The sequence below is a fragment of the Peromyscus eremicus genome, chromosome 8a, assembly GCF_949786415.1.
Source record: "Peromyscus eremicus chromosome 8a, PerEre_H2_v1, whole genome shotgun sequence".
Lineage (NCBI taxonomy): Eukaryota > Metazoa > Chordata > Mammalia > Rodentia > Cricetidae > Peromyscus > Peromyscus eremicus.
The window spans coordinates 12,417,789-12,436,395 of NC_081423.1; the positions used below are offsets into that span (position 1 = coordinate 12,417,789).

Here is an 18,607-nt window from a genome sequence, read left to right on the forward strand (position 1 = left end):
GCATTACCAGAACCCAGCCCTCCTCCAACAGCAAGACCTGAACATCACAATGTAGAAGAAGCAGAAGAAAGTGACCTTAAAAATAGCTTCATGAAGATGCTAGAGGCCTTAAAGAAAAAATGAAAAATTCCCTTAAAGAAATTGAGGAAAAGACAAACAAAAAATTGGAAGAAGTCAATAAAGAAATTGAGGAAAAGACAAACAAAAAAAATGGAAGAAATCAATAAATCCCTTAAAGAAAGCCAAGAAAACCATGAAAAAGCAATTAAACATGTGAAGGAAACAGTTCAAGATCTGAAAATTGAAATAGAAACAATGAAGAAGATAGAAACAGAGGGAATGCTGGAAATAGAAAATCTGAGTAAATGAACAGGAAACACAGATGCAAGCATAACCAACAGAATATAAGAGATGGAAGAGAGAATCTCTGGTGTAGAGGATACAAGAGAGGAAATAGATTGGTCAGTCAAAGAAAACACCAAAGCCAAAAAAGTCATAACACCAAATGTCCAGGAAATCTGGGACACCATGAAAAGACCAAACCTAAAAATAATAGAGATAGAAGAAGGAGAAGAATACCAAGTCAAAGGCACAGAAAATATATTCAACAAAATCATGGAAGAAAACTTTCCCAACTTAAAGAAGGAAATACCTATGAAGATACAAGAAGCTTGTAGAACACCAAATAGACTAGACCCCCCCCAAAAAAAGTTCCCTTGCCACATAACAATTAAACCAATAAACATACAGAATAAAGAAAGAATATTAAGAGCAGCAAAGGAAAAAGGCCAAGTGACCTATAAAGGCAGACCCAGAAGAATAATACCCGACTTCTCAGTGAAGACTTTGAAAGCCAGAAAGTCCTGGACAGATGTAATGTAGACACTAAGAGACCATGGATGCCAGCCTAGACTAATATACCCAGCAAAACTTTCAGTTACCATAGATGGAGTGAACAAGACATTCCAAGACAAAACCAGATTTAAACAATACCTATTCACAAATCCAGCCCTACAGAAAGCACTAGAAGGAAAATTCCAACCTAAGGATGTCAGATACACCCACAAAAACACAAGCAATAGATAACCTCACAGCAGTAAATCCCAAAGAAGAGAAATACACACACACACTACCACCAAAAGATAACAGGAATTAACTATCACTGGTCATTAATATCCCTTAATATCAATGGACTTAATTTACCTATAAAAAGACACAGGCTAGGGGTTGGGGATTTAGCTCAGTGGCAGAGCGCTTGCCTAGCAAGCACAAGGCCCTGGGTTCGGTCCTCAGCTCAAAATAAAATAAAATAAAATAAAATAAGACACAGGCTCACAGAATGGATACGAAAGCCACCTCAACATCAAAGACAGACACTACCTCAGAGTAAAAGGCTGGGAAAAGTCTTTCTAATCAAATGGACTTAAAAAGTAAGCTGGTGTAGTGATCCTAATATCTAACAAAATAGAATTCAAACTAAAATCAATCAAAAGAGATCGAGAAGGACATTACATATTTATCACAGGAAAGCTCCACCAAGATGAAGTTTCAATTCTGAACATTTATGCCCCAAATACAAGGGCACCCACATATGTGAAAGAAACATTTCTAAAGCTTAAATCACACATCAAACCCCACACATTAATAGTGGGAGAACTCAAGAAGCCACTCTCACCACTGGAAAGACTGGCCAGATCGAAACTTAACAGAGAAATAAGGGACCTAACTGATGTTATGACTCAAATGGACTTAATCAATATCTACAGAACATTCCACCATAGCAAAAAAAGAATATACCTTCTTCTCAGCACCCCATGGAACTTCCTCTAAAATCGATCACATACTCGGTCACAAAGCAAATCTCAACAGATACAAAAAAAATTGGAATAATCTCCTGTATTCCATCAGACCATCATGGCTTAAAGTTAGAACTCAACAACAACAAAAATTACAGAAAGCCTACAATCTCATGGGAACTGAATAATGCCCACCTGAAGCACCAATGGGTCAAGGAAGAAATAAAGAAAGAAATTAAAGACTTCCTAGAGTTCAATGAAAATAAATGTACTACATACCCAAATTTATGGGACACTATGAAAACAGTGCAAAGAGAAAAATTCATAGTACTAAATGCCCACATAAGAAGTTGGAGAAATCTCACACTAGTGACTTAACAGCACACCTGAAAGTTCTAGAAGAAGAAGAAACAAAGTCACCCAGGAGGAATAGATGCTAGGAAATAATCAAATTGAGAGCTGAAATAAATAAAATAGAAACAAAGAGAACAATACAAAGAATTAATGAAACAAAGAGTTGGTTCTTTGAGAAAATCAACAAGATAGACAAGCCCTTATCCAAACTAACCAAAAGGCAGAGAGCATCCAAATTAACAAAATCAGAAATGAAAAGGGAGACATAAAAACTAACAATGAGGAAATCCAGAGAATCATCAGGTCATACTTCAAAAACCTGTACTCCACAAAAAAAAAAAAAAAAAAAAAAAAAACCTGGAAAATCTAGAACAGACAATTTTCTGGATAGGTACCACATACCAAAGTTAAAACAAGACCAGATAAACAATTTAAATAGACCAATAACCCCTAAGGAAATAGAAACAATCACTAAAAGTCTCCCAACCAAAAAAAGCCTAGGACCAGATGGTTTCAACACAGAATTCTACCAGATTTTCAAAGTAGAGTTAATACCAATACTCTTCAAATTGTTCCACACAATAGAAACAGAAGGAACATTACCAAACTCCTTTTATGAGGCTACAGTTACTCTGATTCCCAAGCCACACAAAGATGCAATAAAGAAAGAGAATTACAGACCAATCTCCATCATGAACACTGATGCAAAAATACTCAATAAAATATTGGCAAACTGACTCCAAGAACACATCAAAAACATTATCCACCATGATCAAGTAGGCTTTATCCCAGAGATGCAAGGATGGTTCAACATACGAAAGTCTGTCAATGTAATACACCATATAAACAAACTGAAAGGAAAAAAACACGTGATTGTTTCATATTTATTCAAAATAATACTTGAAGTTCTAGCTAGAGCAATAAGACAACAAAAGAAGATCAAGGGGATACAAATTGGAAAGGAAGAAGTCAAACTTTCACTATTTGCTGATGATATATGATAGTATACATAAGTAACCCCAAAAATTCTACCAGGGAACTCCTACAGCTGATAAACACCTTCAGTAATGTGGCAGGATACAAGATTAACTAAAAAAAAATCAATAGCCCTCCTATATACAAATGATAAACAGGCTGAGAAAGAAATCAGAGAAACATCACCCTTTACAATAGTCACAAATAATATAAAATAAATTGGGGTAACTCTAACTAAGCAAGTGAAAGACCTGTATGAGGAGAACTTTAAGTCTCTGAAGAAAGAAATTGAAGATGTCAGATGCTCATGGATAGGAAGGATTAACATAGTAAAAATGCCTTGGTGGGAATGCAAACTTGTACAGCCACTGTGGAAATCAGTATGGCGGTATCTCAGAAAATTGGAAATCAATATACCTCAAGACTCAGCCATACCACTCTTGGACATATACCCAAGGAATACTCAATGATACCACAAGGACACATGCTCAACCATGTTCATAGCAGCATTATTGTAATAGGAAGAACCGGGAAACAACCTTGATGCCTGTCAAATGAAGAATGGATTAAGAAAATGTGGTACATTTACACAATGGAGTACTACTCAGCAGAGAAAAACAATGACATCATGAAATTCATCTGAATTACATTGGTCCGTTATAATGTTATAATAATCTCTAATTAATTTAGCTCTTCTTTGTGTTTTTCAGTTAATTTGGCTAAGAGTTTGTCCATCTTGTTTATTTTCCAAAAAAAAAACCAAGTCTTTCTTTCATTGAGTCTTTAAATTGTTTCCTTTCCATTAATTTTTGCCATGATTTAAAAAAAAAATCTATCTTATTTATTAAAATTGTATGTGTGGGAGTTGGCTCAGCAGCTAAGAGAACATGTTGCTCTTGTAGAAGACCTGGGCCCAGGTCCCAGCCACTCCATGATGTTTCACAACTGTCCTCTAACTCCAGTTCTGGAATCCAGTGCCCTCTTCTGACCTCTGTGGGTACCACATGAGTGGTGCTGAGGCATACATGCAGGCAGAACATCCATACACATAAAATTTTTTTTTTTTTTAAAAGAAGAACTCAGAGAGGCCAGACATGGTGGCACATGCCTTTAACTGGAATGGTGGATCTCTGCATTTGAGGCCATCACAAACTACATAGTGAGTTCCAAGCTATCCAGGGCTATAAAGTGATACTGTCTTAGAAGAAGGAAGAGGAGGAAGAGGAAGAAAAAAAGAGAAGAAAGAAGAGGAGGAGGAAGAGGAGAAATCTCAAATACATAATTTAATGATGTATTTTAGAGCTCTGAAAAAAGAACAAGCCAAATTCCAAATCACTAGATGAAAGGTAATCATGGGACCAGGAAATGGCTCAGCACTTAGGAGTGCATACTGCCCTGAACTGAGTTCAGTACCCATCAACCTGGCAGGGCAGCTCACAACCACCTGTAATTCCAGTTCCATGGTATCTAATGCCCTCTTCTGGCTCCTTTGAGCATCTGTACTCACATGCAACTCCTGCCCCACATTAATACACACATACAAATAAGTGCTCTCAACTGTTTAGCAGCCTCTCCAGCCCCACCCCACCCCCGTTTTGTTTTGTTTTGATTTTGGTTTTCCAATACAGGGTTTCTCTGTGCAGCCCTGGTTGTCCTGGAACTCACTCTGTAGACCAGGCTAGCCTCACTGAGATCCGCCTGGCTCTGCCTCCCGAGTGCTGGGGTTAAAGGCGTGCACCACCACCACCCAGCTCTCTTATTTCTTAATGTAGGCACTTAGAGCTATAAACGTCCCTCTTAGGACTACTTTGATATGTAATGTTTTCATTTTTGTTCAATTCTAAGAATTTTTAAATTCTTGATTTCTTCAAGGACTCATTCAGTAGCGGGCTGTTTAATCTCCCTTAGTTTGTGTATATTCTAGAGTTTCTCTTGTTCCGTTGTGATCAGATAGAATACAAGGAATTACTTCACCTTCCCTACATCGTTTAGAGACAGTTGCATAGGCTGCTGAGGAGAATGTCTACTCTGCAGTGTTTGAATGTTCTATAGAGGTCTGTCAAGTCCGTTTTATCTTGATGTTATTTAGGTCGGGTATTTCTCTATTAATTTATTTTGTCAAGATGGCCTTTCAGTTGGTGTGAGAAGCGTATATAATTCACCCACTACTATGATCCTGGGGCTAGTCTGTGACTTACATTAATAGTGTTTGTTTAATCGGGTGCACCTGTAGGGCATGTGTTTAGGACTGTAAAGTGCTTCTAACGGCCTCTAATCAGTAAGAAGTGACCTTTCTTACTTCTCCCATTAGCTCTGGTTTGAAGTCTATTCTGTGAGGTGTTAGGACAGCAACCCCTGCTGGCTTCCTAGAAACAGGCATTTGGAATGCCCTTTCTGTCCTCTCACTGTGGAGTAACGTCCATCTCCTATGGTGAGGTGAGTTTCTCAGAGGCAACAAATAGAGGTTCCTATTTTCAGATCGATCTACTGTCTGAATGTTTGATACTTAGAGTTGTTACTGAAAGCTGCGTGTTGATGTCTGTCATTTGGCTGAGCTGGCAATGTTTGGGTTTTCCTACTCTTCTCTGACTTTTAATTACTACTATACCATGGTTTACTATTTCTTTGAAAAATACCTTATGTTCATGTGTATGAGTGCTTTGTCTACATGTATGCATTTGCATCACATGTATGCCTGGTGCCCTCTGAGGTCAGAAGAGGGTCAGATCCCTGGAACTGGAGTTATGGATGGTTGTGAGTCACCATGTGGGTTCTGGGAACCAAAACCAGGTCCTCTGCAAGACCTAGTGCTTTTAACTGCTGAGCCACCTCTCCAGCCCCAGTTTATCCTTTCTTGCAGTCTTGGGATGATTCCCCCTTCCCCCAGACTAAGAATTCCTTCAGCTATCTTTGTAATGGCTTAGTGATCATAAAGTCCTTCACCCCCCCCTTTTTTTTTAAATCAGGGAAAGTTTTTGTTTTTTCTTCAATTATGACAAATTGCTATGTTGAGTATAGCTAGGTATATTGTGGATTATCGGTTCTTGTCTTTCAGAACTTAAAATACATCCTTCCAGGCCTTCCTGTGTTCTCAAGTTTGAGTATTAAGTTGTTGCCAACAGCCTTGTCTGAGAAAGAAACGCGTTCTGCGTCTAAGCGTGCTCTGACCCTTGACACACTGAGTCAGGGGGAAAGATCTACACAACACAAGTTTCGGCCTCAGGGATCCGGGAATGTGCCGTTTTTTTCAGACATGTGGGCTTGCCGGTTCCCATGTTTTTCTATCCCTACTTCCTTGTCCTTTTTGCTTTGTTCTCTCTGGTGATCTTTTAAGCAAAACATCTGTTCCTTGTAAACATGGTTTAATGCTTTTTTTTCTTTTTCTTTTTTCTTTTTTTTTGCATTATGATTATCTTTGCATGTAGTTATTCTTAATAAAAACTCGATGTAAGAGGCACTCTGGATCCTTAGAGCTTCTTGCATGCTCTCTTTGGTCCCCAGCCCCTTCTGTGAAAGTTCACACTGCAGACTCCAAGTCTGATTTCATGGACAGAACTCCAGTATCTATGGCAGTAGTCTGCTGTTAACTTGGAAATGATGATGGGCTTGCTTTTGTATGTGTTTTGGTACTTCTATCTTGCTGCTTTCAATAAACTTTCTTTGTACTGTATGTTTAATGTTTTAATATGATGATGGGGGTTCTTTTGGGGGGAGGGAGGTCTTGATGGTTTGGTGTTCTAAATGCCTTCTGTATCTGGATGGATGTCTCTTTCTTTAACTCTGAGAAGTTTTGTCATGATTCTTTTGAAAATGTTTTTAGTGCCCTGAGAACGAGATTCTTCTCCTTCTTCTATTTAGTCTTTTCAGTGTTTTGTGTATCTTGGAATTCCTACTCATACCGTCTTGTTATTTTATCTTTGATCTTGTTGGACCTGATCTTGTTTTCAAGTTCAGATATTTTGTCCTCTCTTTGATCTACCCTGCTGTTGAGACTTCCCACAGAGCGTTCTGGGGGCTTGTGTAATGTCTTGGTTTGCTATGTATTGCTGTGATAAGGACAGTGACCAAAAGCAACTCGTGAAGGAAAGGGTGTGAATACTTGGCTTACAGGTTACAGGTCAGCATGAAGGGAAGTCAGGGGAGGAGCGCAAGCCACGCACCTGGAGGCAGGAACTGAAGCAGGGACCGTGGTGGGTTGCTGCTTGCTCTCCATAGCTTCCTCAGCCCTGCTTCCTTCTTTCTTTTGGTTTGGTTTGTTTTCCAAGACAGGGTTTCTCTGTGTAATAGCCCTGCCTTTCCTGGATTTCACTTTGTAGACCAGGCTGGCCTCGAACTCAGAGATCTGCCTGCCTCTGCCTCCTGAGTGCTGGGATTAAAGGAATGTGTCCCCATAACCCTGCTCAGCCTGCTTTCTTACACAATTCAGGGCTACCTACCCCTGCAGAGACATGGCCCGCAGTGGGCTGGACCCTCCCACAACAGTCATTAATCCAGAAAATGCCAGTCAGAGCTGATGGAGATATTTTTTCTTTGAAGTTTTTCTTCCCAGATGACCCCAGCTGACAGAAACTAGCTAGCTAATCTTTTTTTATTTAATTTTCTTCACAGAGCTTTTTATTTGGCTTATCTTTTTACCTCTAGCATTTTGGGTTTTTTTTTTTTTCAGTATTTCTTTTTATTGAATTCCTATTTGATAACTTGCACCACTTTATTTCATTAACTTTTGTTTCCAATTGGGAGCTTATTTTCTTACTTTAAAAAATGTTTTTTTAGTGTGTGTGTGTGTGTGTGTGTGTGTGTGTGTGTGTGTGATAATGGATGTATATGAGTGCAAGTGTGTGCACAGCATAGCATGTGGAAGTCAGAGTATAACTTTCAAGAATTAATTCTGTATTTTTTGCTATATATCCAACTCAGGGCATCTTGCTTGTGCGGCAAACGTTTTTATGTGCCTAACCTTGCTGGACCCATGTGAGCCTATTTTCTTCTCTGATTACTTTGAAGAGTGTGTTCAGAGAATACCATTACTGGATACCGTCACTGTAGGATTAGTAAGTTTGGGGTGAGCTATGTTGCTTTTGTTTTTCATGTTTGTTATGCGACTACATTTGGTGTTTCTTTATCAGGGGTTATTTTGTTGCTTTTTGAAAATCAGCTGTATCCTTTCAGTTGAGAGGGTCTTAGATGCGGTAGAAATTCAGAAATCAGTTCCTCAGTCCAGCAGCTCAGGGTGCCTGGTGTCATCTCTATGTTACTCTCTGAGGAGAACAGTAATTGTGACAGCAACCATGGCTGAAGAATACCACCGCTGTGCAAGAGTACTGCTAACTAACAGCAATAGCCCATGTGATTTCCGTAACTACTGGAGGATAAGCAACCAAGGACAGTACAGAATATAATGGTATTTTAATTAATAAGATTAGGAGTAGGAGGAATATATGGTGAGTGAGGATGGGGTAGATATTAGATTTGTTTTTTTGTTTGTTTGTTTTGTTTTCGAGACAGGGTTTCTCTGTGTAACAGCTCTGGCTGTCCTGGAACTCCCTTTGTAGACCAGGTTGGCTTTGAACTCACAGAAATCCGCCAGCCTCTGTCTCCCGAGTGCTGGGATTAAAGGTGTGCGCCACCACTACCAGCTTAGATTGATTTTTGAAAAGAAACAAAAAATTGAGGAAGTAAGGTATGGGGTGTTGGGATACTGTTAGAGTCCACAGATTCTAGGGACGGTTAAAGCTATAGAAAGTTACAGTAAAAAGTAAAAGCTATGAAAGGAAAAGGCTGGAAGAGGAACAGAGATAGAAATAAGAAAGTATATGAGCGTGGATGGAAAGTATAGTAAAAGCACTCAGGAGGCAAAGGCAGGCAGACCCTATGAGTTCGAGGCTGACCTGGTCAACATAGCAAGTTCCAGGACAGCCAGGGCTGTGTGAAAAGACCCTGTCAGGGGGGAAATGTTTAGTGAAGAATGACTTATAGGAGACTGGGTGGAGAAACATACAGAATAATGTTAAAATCTAACTGAGCAATATACAAACTAAAGAAAAACCATTAGGACACATACATGCAAGAGTGGAGATTAAGTATTAGAAAGTAAGGAATAAACAGCATACTCATCTGCGCTGAGTCAGGAGATGGCCTTCTCAGATTCCTCCTGTTCCTGCAGACTCCAGCATCATGTGTGGGAGAGCTGAGTGGGAGCCCTTTGTCTCTGCAGCCTGTGTTCTGGCAGTTCCCTTGACCCTGCATCCTCTTGAGGTCTGTTCTGGTCCTGCAGGTCCAGGGTATGTAAGGAGGAGCAGCACTTCCCTTAAAGTTCCTTTTTCTTTTTGAAGCTCACAAACAATTTTATTAGAGTTTAAAAGAAAAACCGCAGAGTAGTCAAACCTTAAATATCTGAAGTTTCCCAGAGGAAGGAGATGGAGAAGACAGAGAGCCACGGCCCTTTGAGTTAGGCACGGAAGTTTGACTAGCAGGCAGCCACATCACAGGAAGCAGCCACAGGGCAAAAAGTGGGGTCGTGGGGCTTTAGAGCCAAAGTGAGGAAGTTCAAAGTGTTAGGAAAAGCACGCTTAGAAAAACAGACAGAAAAAAAAGAAAAGAGTATAATTCTCTGAGTAACTGAGAGCGTCAGGCAGGCTTACAAAGCCGCCTGGCCGTGGTTCTGGAAGCATTTCAAAGAGGGCTGCTATTCTGAGAAAGAAAAGTATCTTATCTCACTAAAGGTGAATGGTGGTTTGCATGAGAATGTCCCCATAGTCTCATAAGTTTGAAGGCCTGGTCTCCAGCTGGTGGAACTGGCAAGGATTAGGAGGTGTGGCCTTATTGGAAGGGGTGTCACTGAGGTTTCAAAAGCCACACCAGTCCAGGTAGCTCTCTCGTGGTTGTGGTTTGTGGTGAGCTTTCACTGCTGCTCCAGCCCCATGCCTACCTGCTTACTGCCTTGCTCCTCCTCACCGTGTTGGTCATGGACTCGCCCTCTGAAATGTTAAGTAAAGCCCCAGTTAAATGTTTTATAAATTGCCTTGGTCATATTGTTTCATGACAATAGAAAAGTAACTAAGGGCCTGGAGAGATGGCTCAGTGGTTAAGAGCACTGACTGCTCTTCCAGAGGACCCAGGTTCAATGTCCAGCACCCACATGGCAGCTTCACAACTGTCTGTAATTCCAGTTCCAGGGGATCTGACACCCATGGCAAAACACCAATGCACATAAAAATATTAATTAAAAAAAAAGAAAAGTAACTAAGACACCTCTCATCTCTTTAGCATGGCTTCAGGTGAACCTACCTTCCAGAGTGGTTGTGCATTGGTCAGGTGACTGACCTGTCCAACTTAATTAACTTTTCGTTTTGTTTTATTTCAAGACAAGGTTTCACTGTGGAGCTCTGGCTAACTCATTCTGTAAACCAGGCTGGTCTCCAATTCAGAGATCAGCTTGTCTCTGCCTCCCAAGAGCTGAGATTAAAGGCATGTGCCGTTGTGCTCACTAGAATTAACTCTTAAGGGAGGAGACAATGGCATGTCTCCACCCAGAAATAGATTCCAATCATTTGGCTGGGAGGTAATAGCTTCCCCTTAATGAACCTTCAATATAACTACATTTCTCCCCCTCTGAAGAGCTAACTCTAAAATCATTTAGGAGATGGGATGAAACTGGGAAGTAAATATACACCCACCCAATCCCACAGCTCTACTGCTGTCTTCCAGACAGCTTGACTTGGCCAGTGCAATGTCAGTCCAGAGGGCTCCAACATGGGGTCTAATTCTCAGTTCTTCCATGTGCTTTCCCGTAGGGATCTCCCTTAGCTTAATAAATGCCCACAGCCAGGTCTTGATGAGATCACAGGCCATCAGATGGAACTCTGGGGCACTCATTTCCACTGAAACACACCTGGGCTCTGCACCAGGCCTCTGAAGCCTTTGTACCACTCTGTCCTGTGAACGCACTTTGGGGTGATCCCTGTATTTAGTTTACTGGGCTGTGAGCTAGCCTTGCAACTGTGGCTGGTGTGATGGTTAATCTCGATTGTCAGGGTGACGAACATGCTTATGGAGGATTGTTTATCTTGGCTGAGATGGCAAAACACACCCACCGTGGAAGGCACCATTCCCTTGGGAGTCTTGGAATGTTTAAAAAGAAGTGAGCTGAGCACAGGCATTCGCGATCTCTGCTTCCTGACTGTGAGTGCAATGAGGCCAGCTGCTTCAATCTCTTGCCCCTTTGGCTTTTCCACCCTAGCGGACAGTGACCTGAAACTGTGGCCTGAGTCAACTCTGAAGCCACTCTTGTCGAGATATTTTATCACAGCAAAGGAAAATAACTAAGAAAGTTTGTACAGATGAGAGGGGCTGCTGTTGCTGTGATAAACCCGACCTTCAGAAGTGATTTGTGGAGGAAGTATAGAAGAGTTTGAAACTTTGGGCCAGAAAAGCTCTTGAACGCTGTAAGCAGAGCTTAATGAGCATTCCAGTATGAGCTTGGAAGGCAAGGACGCCAAGGGAACTGGCATCTTTGGACTGTAGAAGCTCAGCTGATGCAGTTTCAGAGGTGAACAAGGACTATCGGGAACTGGAGTAGGGGCTATTCATGTAGGGACATTTTCACTAAGAATCTAGTTTTATTCTGCCCACTTCCTAAGAATTAGAGTGAAGGAGAATTTAAAGGCAATGGATTAATTTGTTAGGAAGAGGGAATTTCAAGACAGGAGAGCATTCAAGCTGGTTCAGAAAAAACAGATTTAACTGTTAAAAAGGTCAGCACCAGCTGGGTGATGGTGGCGCATGCCTTTAATCCCAGCACTCGGGAGGCAGAGGCAGGGGAATCTCTGTGAGTTCAAGGCCAGCCTAGTCTACAAAGTGAGTTCCAGGAAAGGCGCAAAACTACACAGAGAAACCCTGTCTCGAAAAACCAAAAAAAAAAAAAAAAAAAAAAAGGTCAGCACCACTGAAGAGAAACCTCCAGCACTGTACTGAGACAGTGAGAAAGTTGTTTTGAGGTAATCCCCCTATCTATCTTGTCAAGATCCAAATTTATTTGAAGGTGAATGTGTAGAGGGACCCCAAAACAGCTTGACCACACAGCTGCCATGACAGTCTTAGAGGCCCAGACACAGCTTCTGTGGCAGGCTTACTGGCAGGCAACATCCGGACCCAGAAAAACCCATAAGCTGACCTCACCCAGGGAGGGCCTACATCTAAGGGGAAGTACTTGACATTCCAAACATTCCAACAATTAGATGAGGCAGCCAGATGTCCCTGAGTCTAGCACACACCTATTTTGTTTTACAGATACCTCAAGACAAATGTTAACCAATCAGGGTCCTGAACCCTGGAAATACCCTCACCCCAAACCCTGCTATGATAAAAACTCTACCCCGCCTGAGCTCAGGGCTGTCTGCTCTCACCACTGGGGTCAAATAGACAGAGAGACCAAGCTCGGAGCTTGAAAAAATAAAGGCTCTTTGCTTTTACATATGGGATTCTGTCTCCATGGTGGTCTTTTGGGGGTCCCCCCTATCTGGGCATAACAAATGAACTGAAGGGATTCCTGGCTCCTCAAAAGTACCGCCTGCCTAGGAAAGTGCCCTAAGGTCAGCATACAGAAGCTGACACCTCTGTGTTCCAAAGGGGTTGGCTGCAGCTTGAGCTCACGCAGAACTTGGCAGCGTTGTCCAGATAATACTGGTTTTTTAGTCATGAAAGCAGAGGTAGGTAGATCCCTGAGTTCAAGGTTACCCTGGTCTACATATTGAGTTCTAGGACAGCCAGGGCTGGTACACAAAGAAACCCTACCAAAAAAAAAAAAAAAAAAAAAAAAAAAAAGAACAAAACAGGCTATATGTGTCACAGGCAGCAGAGCTGGAGAAGTGGGGCTACCTAAATCCTTTGGTGCCCAGAAAATTATATCATGAGCTCCAGATGCCGGGCATGGAGCCAGCTACAGGATTTGGTGTTTAACCTACGAATTTTAGTGTTGCTCTAGCCTGATCATTCCTTACCATGCTCTATTCCTTCCAGTTTGGGAAGAGAAGGTTTGTTCTGTGCCATTGTATGTTGCTTTACAGAATTTAATAGTTAAGAGGTTGCCTTGAGTCTCAGATGAGATGTGAGCTTTGGACTTTTCAGCTGTTGAGATTGTTAAAGACTATGGGGACTTTTGAAGTTGTTTTGTGTCTTGCATTATGAGATGAGCATGAGATCTGGGGACAAAGAGTGAAGGCTATGATTTAAATGATACACTTTGGTGTCAAGTTGACAAGGGGTGGGATTTTGATGGTTAATCTCAATTGTCAACTTCATGAGATCTAGAATCACTTGACAGACAGGCCTCTGAGTATCCTATGGGGACTGTCTCGATTAGGTTGAGGTGGGAAGACTCGCCCACTGTGGGTGGCATCATTCCCTGGGTGGGGTCCTAGAATGTATAGCAAAGGAACAGTGAACCAAGCACAAGTACTCACTGCTCTGTGTTTCATGACTGTGGATGTCATGTGACCAGCTGCTTCAAGCTCCTGTACCTTGACTCCCATGCCATGATGGACTGTATCACAATAAACCCCTTGACCCTCACGCTGCTTTCCTTAGGGAATCTGTCACAGTGGCAGACCGTGACTAACACAGTAAGTAGGCTATGCACACCAAGGCTACCCTGCACCAGGATCTTTATTACAGTAGGATAGGCTCTGAGGGAGGTGGAGATGGAGGTGGTGTGGCAGGCTGAGAGGAAGGACCTGAGGAAGGCTCAGAGTGAGAGGGTGATAAGGAACTGTCTAGGAGAGCTTGCCCTTGGTGGAATTTTCTGTTAGTGGAGGACACAGTGCTGGTGAAGCTCAGGAAGATGTCCTCCAGAGAGACCTGGTTGATGGAGTAGTCTTCCAACATATAATCCTTCTTGGCTTGTTCCATAATGCCAAATACCTGTAGAAGAGGGAAGCCAGTTGCTGTAGATAAGTCTGCCCGTAGGTAATGTGTCAGACATAGGGACAGGTGATTTGGGAAAGTGCAGAGAGGGCACCCTCTGAAAGCTTGTGACAAGGCACTGAGTGCTGGCCTTGCTCAGCTACTACAGAGTACCTCCAAAGGAGTCAAACCTGTGTAACTGGCCGTCTGCTCTTGGGATAGGAGTGGTGGCAGGAAGGAGGTTTCCCGCTGTGTCTCTGCCTGCTATGTGACGCTGGGCATGAGGCCCCTCTCCAGGCCTGCTCCCTGCTCTCTGAAATCTGGGGGTGGGAAGAGCTGACTTCTGAGGCTCCTTCCAGCTCCTACCTTATGCTCTATGACTTCTGCACAAACATTTCCATGGTGTTGGCAGAGGACATGTGAATGCCACTTCTAGAGAGCAGGTGAAATGAGAGGCACACTCACCTTTGCCCAGCTGAGGTTGTGGCCAGGCAGGTAGTACTGGACCATGCCCCGGTGCTCATCTTCCAGATTGCTGCCTGTACAAAACAGAGACTGTTTCTGTGAAGGCTGGACTGGAGGGCTAGAAAGGGCAGCCTGAGTGCCCAGAATCCCTAGACAGACTGTGTGACAGCTAACAGGTCCAGGCAGAACATCCAGCACCATCACACACCTGGGAAGGTCAGGTCCACAAACGCCTTGAACTCCTTTAGCACTTCTTGCTTCCCTTCCCTCCGGACCTTGGCCTGCAGGGAGTAGCCGCTGCCAAACTTGCTCTTGAGGTGTTGTGGGCTGCCCAGGCACTTGAACTGGCCCTGAACCATGATGGCCAGCCGGGTACATAAGGCTTCACACTCCTCCATACTGGGGAGAAGGAGAAAGCCTGAGACGGTGCTGGAGGCTGATGCTCGCCCTGAATGTCAAAGGCTTGTGCAGACAGGAGGGTATCTATGCCCAGACCAGGCCATTCCTGATTCCCCATGCTGGATGTACCCACACGCAGAGCCTGGGAAATGTCCTGGCTGACCCTGCACTAGCTGCTGCCATATCTTCTGCTCACCTGGTCCCACCCCAGCCACCCGTTCCGGCTCTGCCCCTGACCCACAGATGCCCAAGCTCTACCTGTGGGAGGTGATGACAATGGCCTTGCCGGACTCCCGGGCCCGGGCCACAGTGTCCCACAGCAGGCGCCGGGCCACAGGGTCCATGCCAGTGGATGGTTCATCTAGGAAGATGACTGCAGGCTCTCCAATGAGGGCTATGCCGGTGCTCAGCATGCGTTTGTTACCGCCACTGGAGGGGATGGGTGACAGGTGGGGACATGAAGAAGGGTAACTGTGGTCTCCAGTGTTGAAGTCCACTTGTTCAGCACTCAACTCTTCCCTTTTCTGAGGTGATTCTACTCTGGTGGGGCTTTCAAAGACAGCCCCATCGTCTTCACTCAGGTTGACCTTCACTGAGGGTCTAGATGGACCTAGATGTCCAGGTTGAGCATGTGGTCATGGGACTTCTCAAGGGTCTCTATGAGTGCTGGGGGTAGGGCACTACCCATCTGAGAGTAAGGGTATAGGGTCATTTTAGTTAACTGTTTTTCTTAAAACGCTCACCATGCAGTCCCGGCTGGCCTCGACTTCCCCATCCTCCTGACTCAGTCTCTCAAGAAGCACTGGGACTACAGGTGCACACCACCATACTGACTTTATTTTTCTTAATTTTTAAAATTTATGTATATGTGTGTGTGCCTGCATGCAGGTACCCATGATGGCCAGAGGGCATCAGATCCTCTAGAACTGGAGTTACAAGTGGTTCTGAGCTGCTTTGTGGGTGCTGGGAACTAAACCAGGGTCCTCTGCAAGAGCAGTGAGCACTTTTAACTGCTAAGTCATCTTTCCAGCACCCCTCCCCACACACATTAAACTCACATAGCATTTACTGTGTGCAAAGCTCCAGTCTAAACCTTTTTTTTTTTTTTTTTTTTTTAAAGACAGGACTTCTCTGTGTAGCCTTGGCTGTCCTGGAACTCACTCTGAAGACAGGCTGGCCTGGAACTCACAGAGATCCACCTGTGTCTGCCTCCTGAGTGCTGGTATTAAAGGCATGTATCACCACCGCCCGGCTTCTAAACTTTTTAAATGTAAATTTGGTTGATCTTCAGAATATGCAAGGGGTTATGAAAAGCTGCGCAAGACTCAAGCCAACAGACTGAGGAAGGGGCAGGGACTCTTTATCTGACACCTTGGGTCCATCTGGCCAGTCAGAGGCATCTCTCCACTTTCCAGTTCCAAACACGGAGTACTGCCAGACACCTGCCCACAGGTATACAACTTAAGAGGAGGAGAGACTGTGAATGTGGACGGTCAGTGCCTTGCTTTGATTAAGTTAATCTGAGTTAGGGTTCTGTTACTGGCAACGGTGATAAACCACCTCAGACTTCTTGGAAGACATATCAGGATGAGGCAACTATGGGTCTAATAGGAAAACCTACCAAAAATAGGAAGCTTGACATGAAGTAGCAGACACAAAGATCTGCCTACCCTGTTGTTACAATCGCACATGATAACATATACCTGTTCTCAGCACAAAAATTGCCTCTGGCTTGGGATAGAGGCCAGTTTCCCCCAACCCTCATCTTCAGTGGCATGGACTGCACAGCTCCTCAGTGCCTGAGCTGATGGGCTTTACTCTACACTCCAGTACTGAGAACTGGGATTATCTTGCAAATGGAGGTGGGAGGGGTGAGGAAATCCCCAGATCTCACCTATAGGTCTTTACCAGCTTGTCTGCATATACACGCATGAGTAAGTCCTCAAGAATCTGGTCTACACAGGTTTTAATGTGGCACTCAGGGATGCCCCGGATACGGGCATACATGGCAAGTATCTCCCTTCCTGTCATGAAGTTTAGCAGGGCATCAAATTCAGGACAGTAACCAATCCACTGCCGCACCTGAGGGAGGGAGGGAGGGAGGGAGGGAGGGAGGGAGGGAGGGAGGGAGGGAGGGAGGGAGGGAGGGAGGGAGACACATCAAAGTGAAGCCTCTTCTGGCTAGTTTCCCCATGGCAACAACTCAGCAGTTCCAGGACACTCCCTTGCCCTGGTGTATCACTTTAGCTCTTGTTAATATCCGTGTCTACTCTAGGAACAGACACACAGCGGGAGGGAGCCATGAGTGGGATGATGGCAATGCTGTTGTAGCCTTTGCTGGTAGTGTTGGTGAACAGGCTCTAAAGGATGGAGGAGGAGGGGTGTGGCTTAGTTCCTCCTCCTGTCCATATGTCCTGAAAACAGAAGCACTCAGTGCCCTTAGTATTAGGAGTTAGGAGAAGCATCTAGGTTTTTACTTTTCCTCTTTTTACTTCTTCTTATTACTAGTATTATTATATGATGTGTGTATGTGTAGAGGGAGGAATGGGTGCAAGAATGCCAGGGTTCATAACTGGAGACCAGAGGACAACTCTGTGGAGTTAGTTCTCTCCTTATACCTTTAGATGGGTTTCAGAGAGGGAACTCAGGCTTTTGCAGCATGCCTTTACCCACTGACCCATCTCATTGGCCCTTTCATTTCCTCTTTAGAAATATTTTCTATTAGACATGTAATCTATAAGTAGATTTTCTTCATGAAACATTTACATAAAGACCACTGGAGTCTCTGCCAGGGTCTGTGGTCTGGTTGGTATGTATCCTCCAGACTTCTGTGCTAATACAGAGTCCCACTCAGACATGCTCTCCTACAACAAGACTGTTTGTATGAAGTTTGTCGAATGACATCATCCCATATTTACCATTGCTTAATGTGCCTTTCTGACTGAATATCACATTCTATAGATCTTACATTGCTGCAAACAGCCCACTCCCAACTCAGTTAAGTTGCCATACACCCAGAGGTTTTTAAAATATTCTTTTAAGATTAATTAAATTTGTTCTTTGTTAATTCCATGTGCTATATAATGCATTCTAATTACTCTCTTTCCTACAAAAACCTTTTCCACATTCATGCCTCTCTGTTTTGTTTTGTGACACACTGAGTTTAACCAGGGCTGTCTATGTAAACATGGGTTTAGAACTACCCATGGAGCTTGGTAGGCTCACTAATACCTATACGGCTGAAGACAGTGGCTTCCCCTCCCCCAGAATGTATCGATAGTAAATAGCTCAGCAGGGATGGGTAAGGCCAGGGAAGTTTCTTAGATTTCATTCAGAAAATAACTAACTTGGGATTTTTAGACATATTTGAGTTACTTCTGTCTTTTGTTATTATAAACATAGAGCTCACCGCACTGCTTTGTGCCCATGTTCAAGCACCGTCCTGTACTAGACACTAAAATAAGGTAATACAGATGTTACGAGTTTTGTTCTTGCTTTTTTTTTTTTTTTGTCTAATTTGAAGCAAGCTTTAATTAAATACTGACCAGGTTGATGGACTCTCTGGCCAGGTCCATCTCTGGTTTCCCAGAAAATGGCCGAGTTTTGGCTTTTTGAAACAGTTCACTGTGTATTCCAGGCTGGCCTGGAACTTACCATGTGGCCCAGATTAGCCTTGAAATCATGAATTTCTTGTTTCTATGTCCTGAGTGCTGGATTAC

General features: G+C 43.3%; 1 protein-coding gene across 3 annotated transcripts in view; it reads right to left on the reverse strand.

Annotated features, from left to right (window-relative positions):
* Nucleotides 1–13,769: 13,769 nt before the first annotated feature.
* The window catches only part of LOC131916707 (ATP-binding cassette sub-family A member 17-like), an 80,799-nt gene continuing 75,961 nt past the window's right edge, over nt 13,770–18,607 (reverse strand). For 2 of the 3 annotated variants that reach the window (XM_059270173.1, XM_059270172.1), the window contains 5 exons: nt 16,783–16,970; nt 15,147–15,317; nt 14,698–14,888; nt 14,490–14,563; nt 13,770–14,042 (listed from right to left, as the gene is read on the reverse strand). In XM_059270173.1, the coding sequence (XP_059126156.1) occupies nt 13,791–14,042; nt 14,490–14,563; nt 14,698–14,888; nt 15,147–15,317; nt 16,783–16,970 (876 nt within the window). In that variant the 3' untranslated portion in view covers nt 13,770–13,790. The remainder of the gene's footprint in view (nt 14,043–14,489; nt 14,564–14,697; nt 14,889–15,146; nt 15,318–16,782; nt 16,971–18,607) is intronic. The other variant, XR_009380587.1, reaches the window with a different exon arrangement.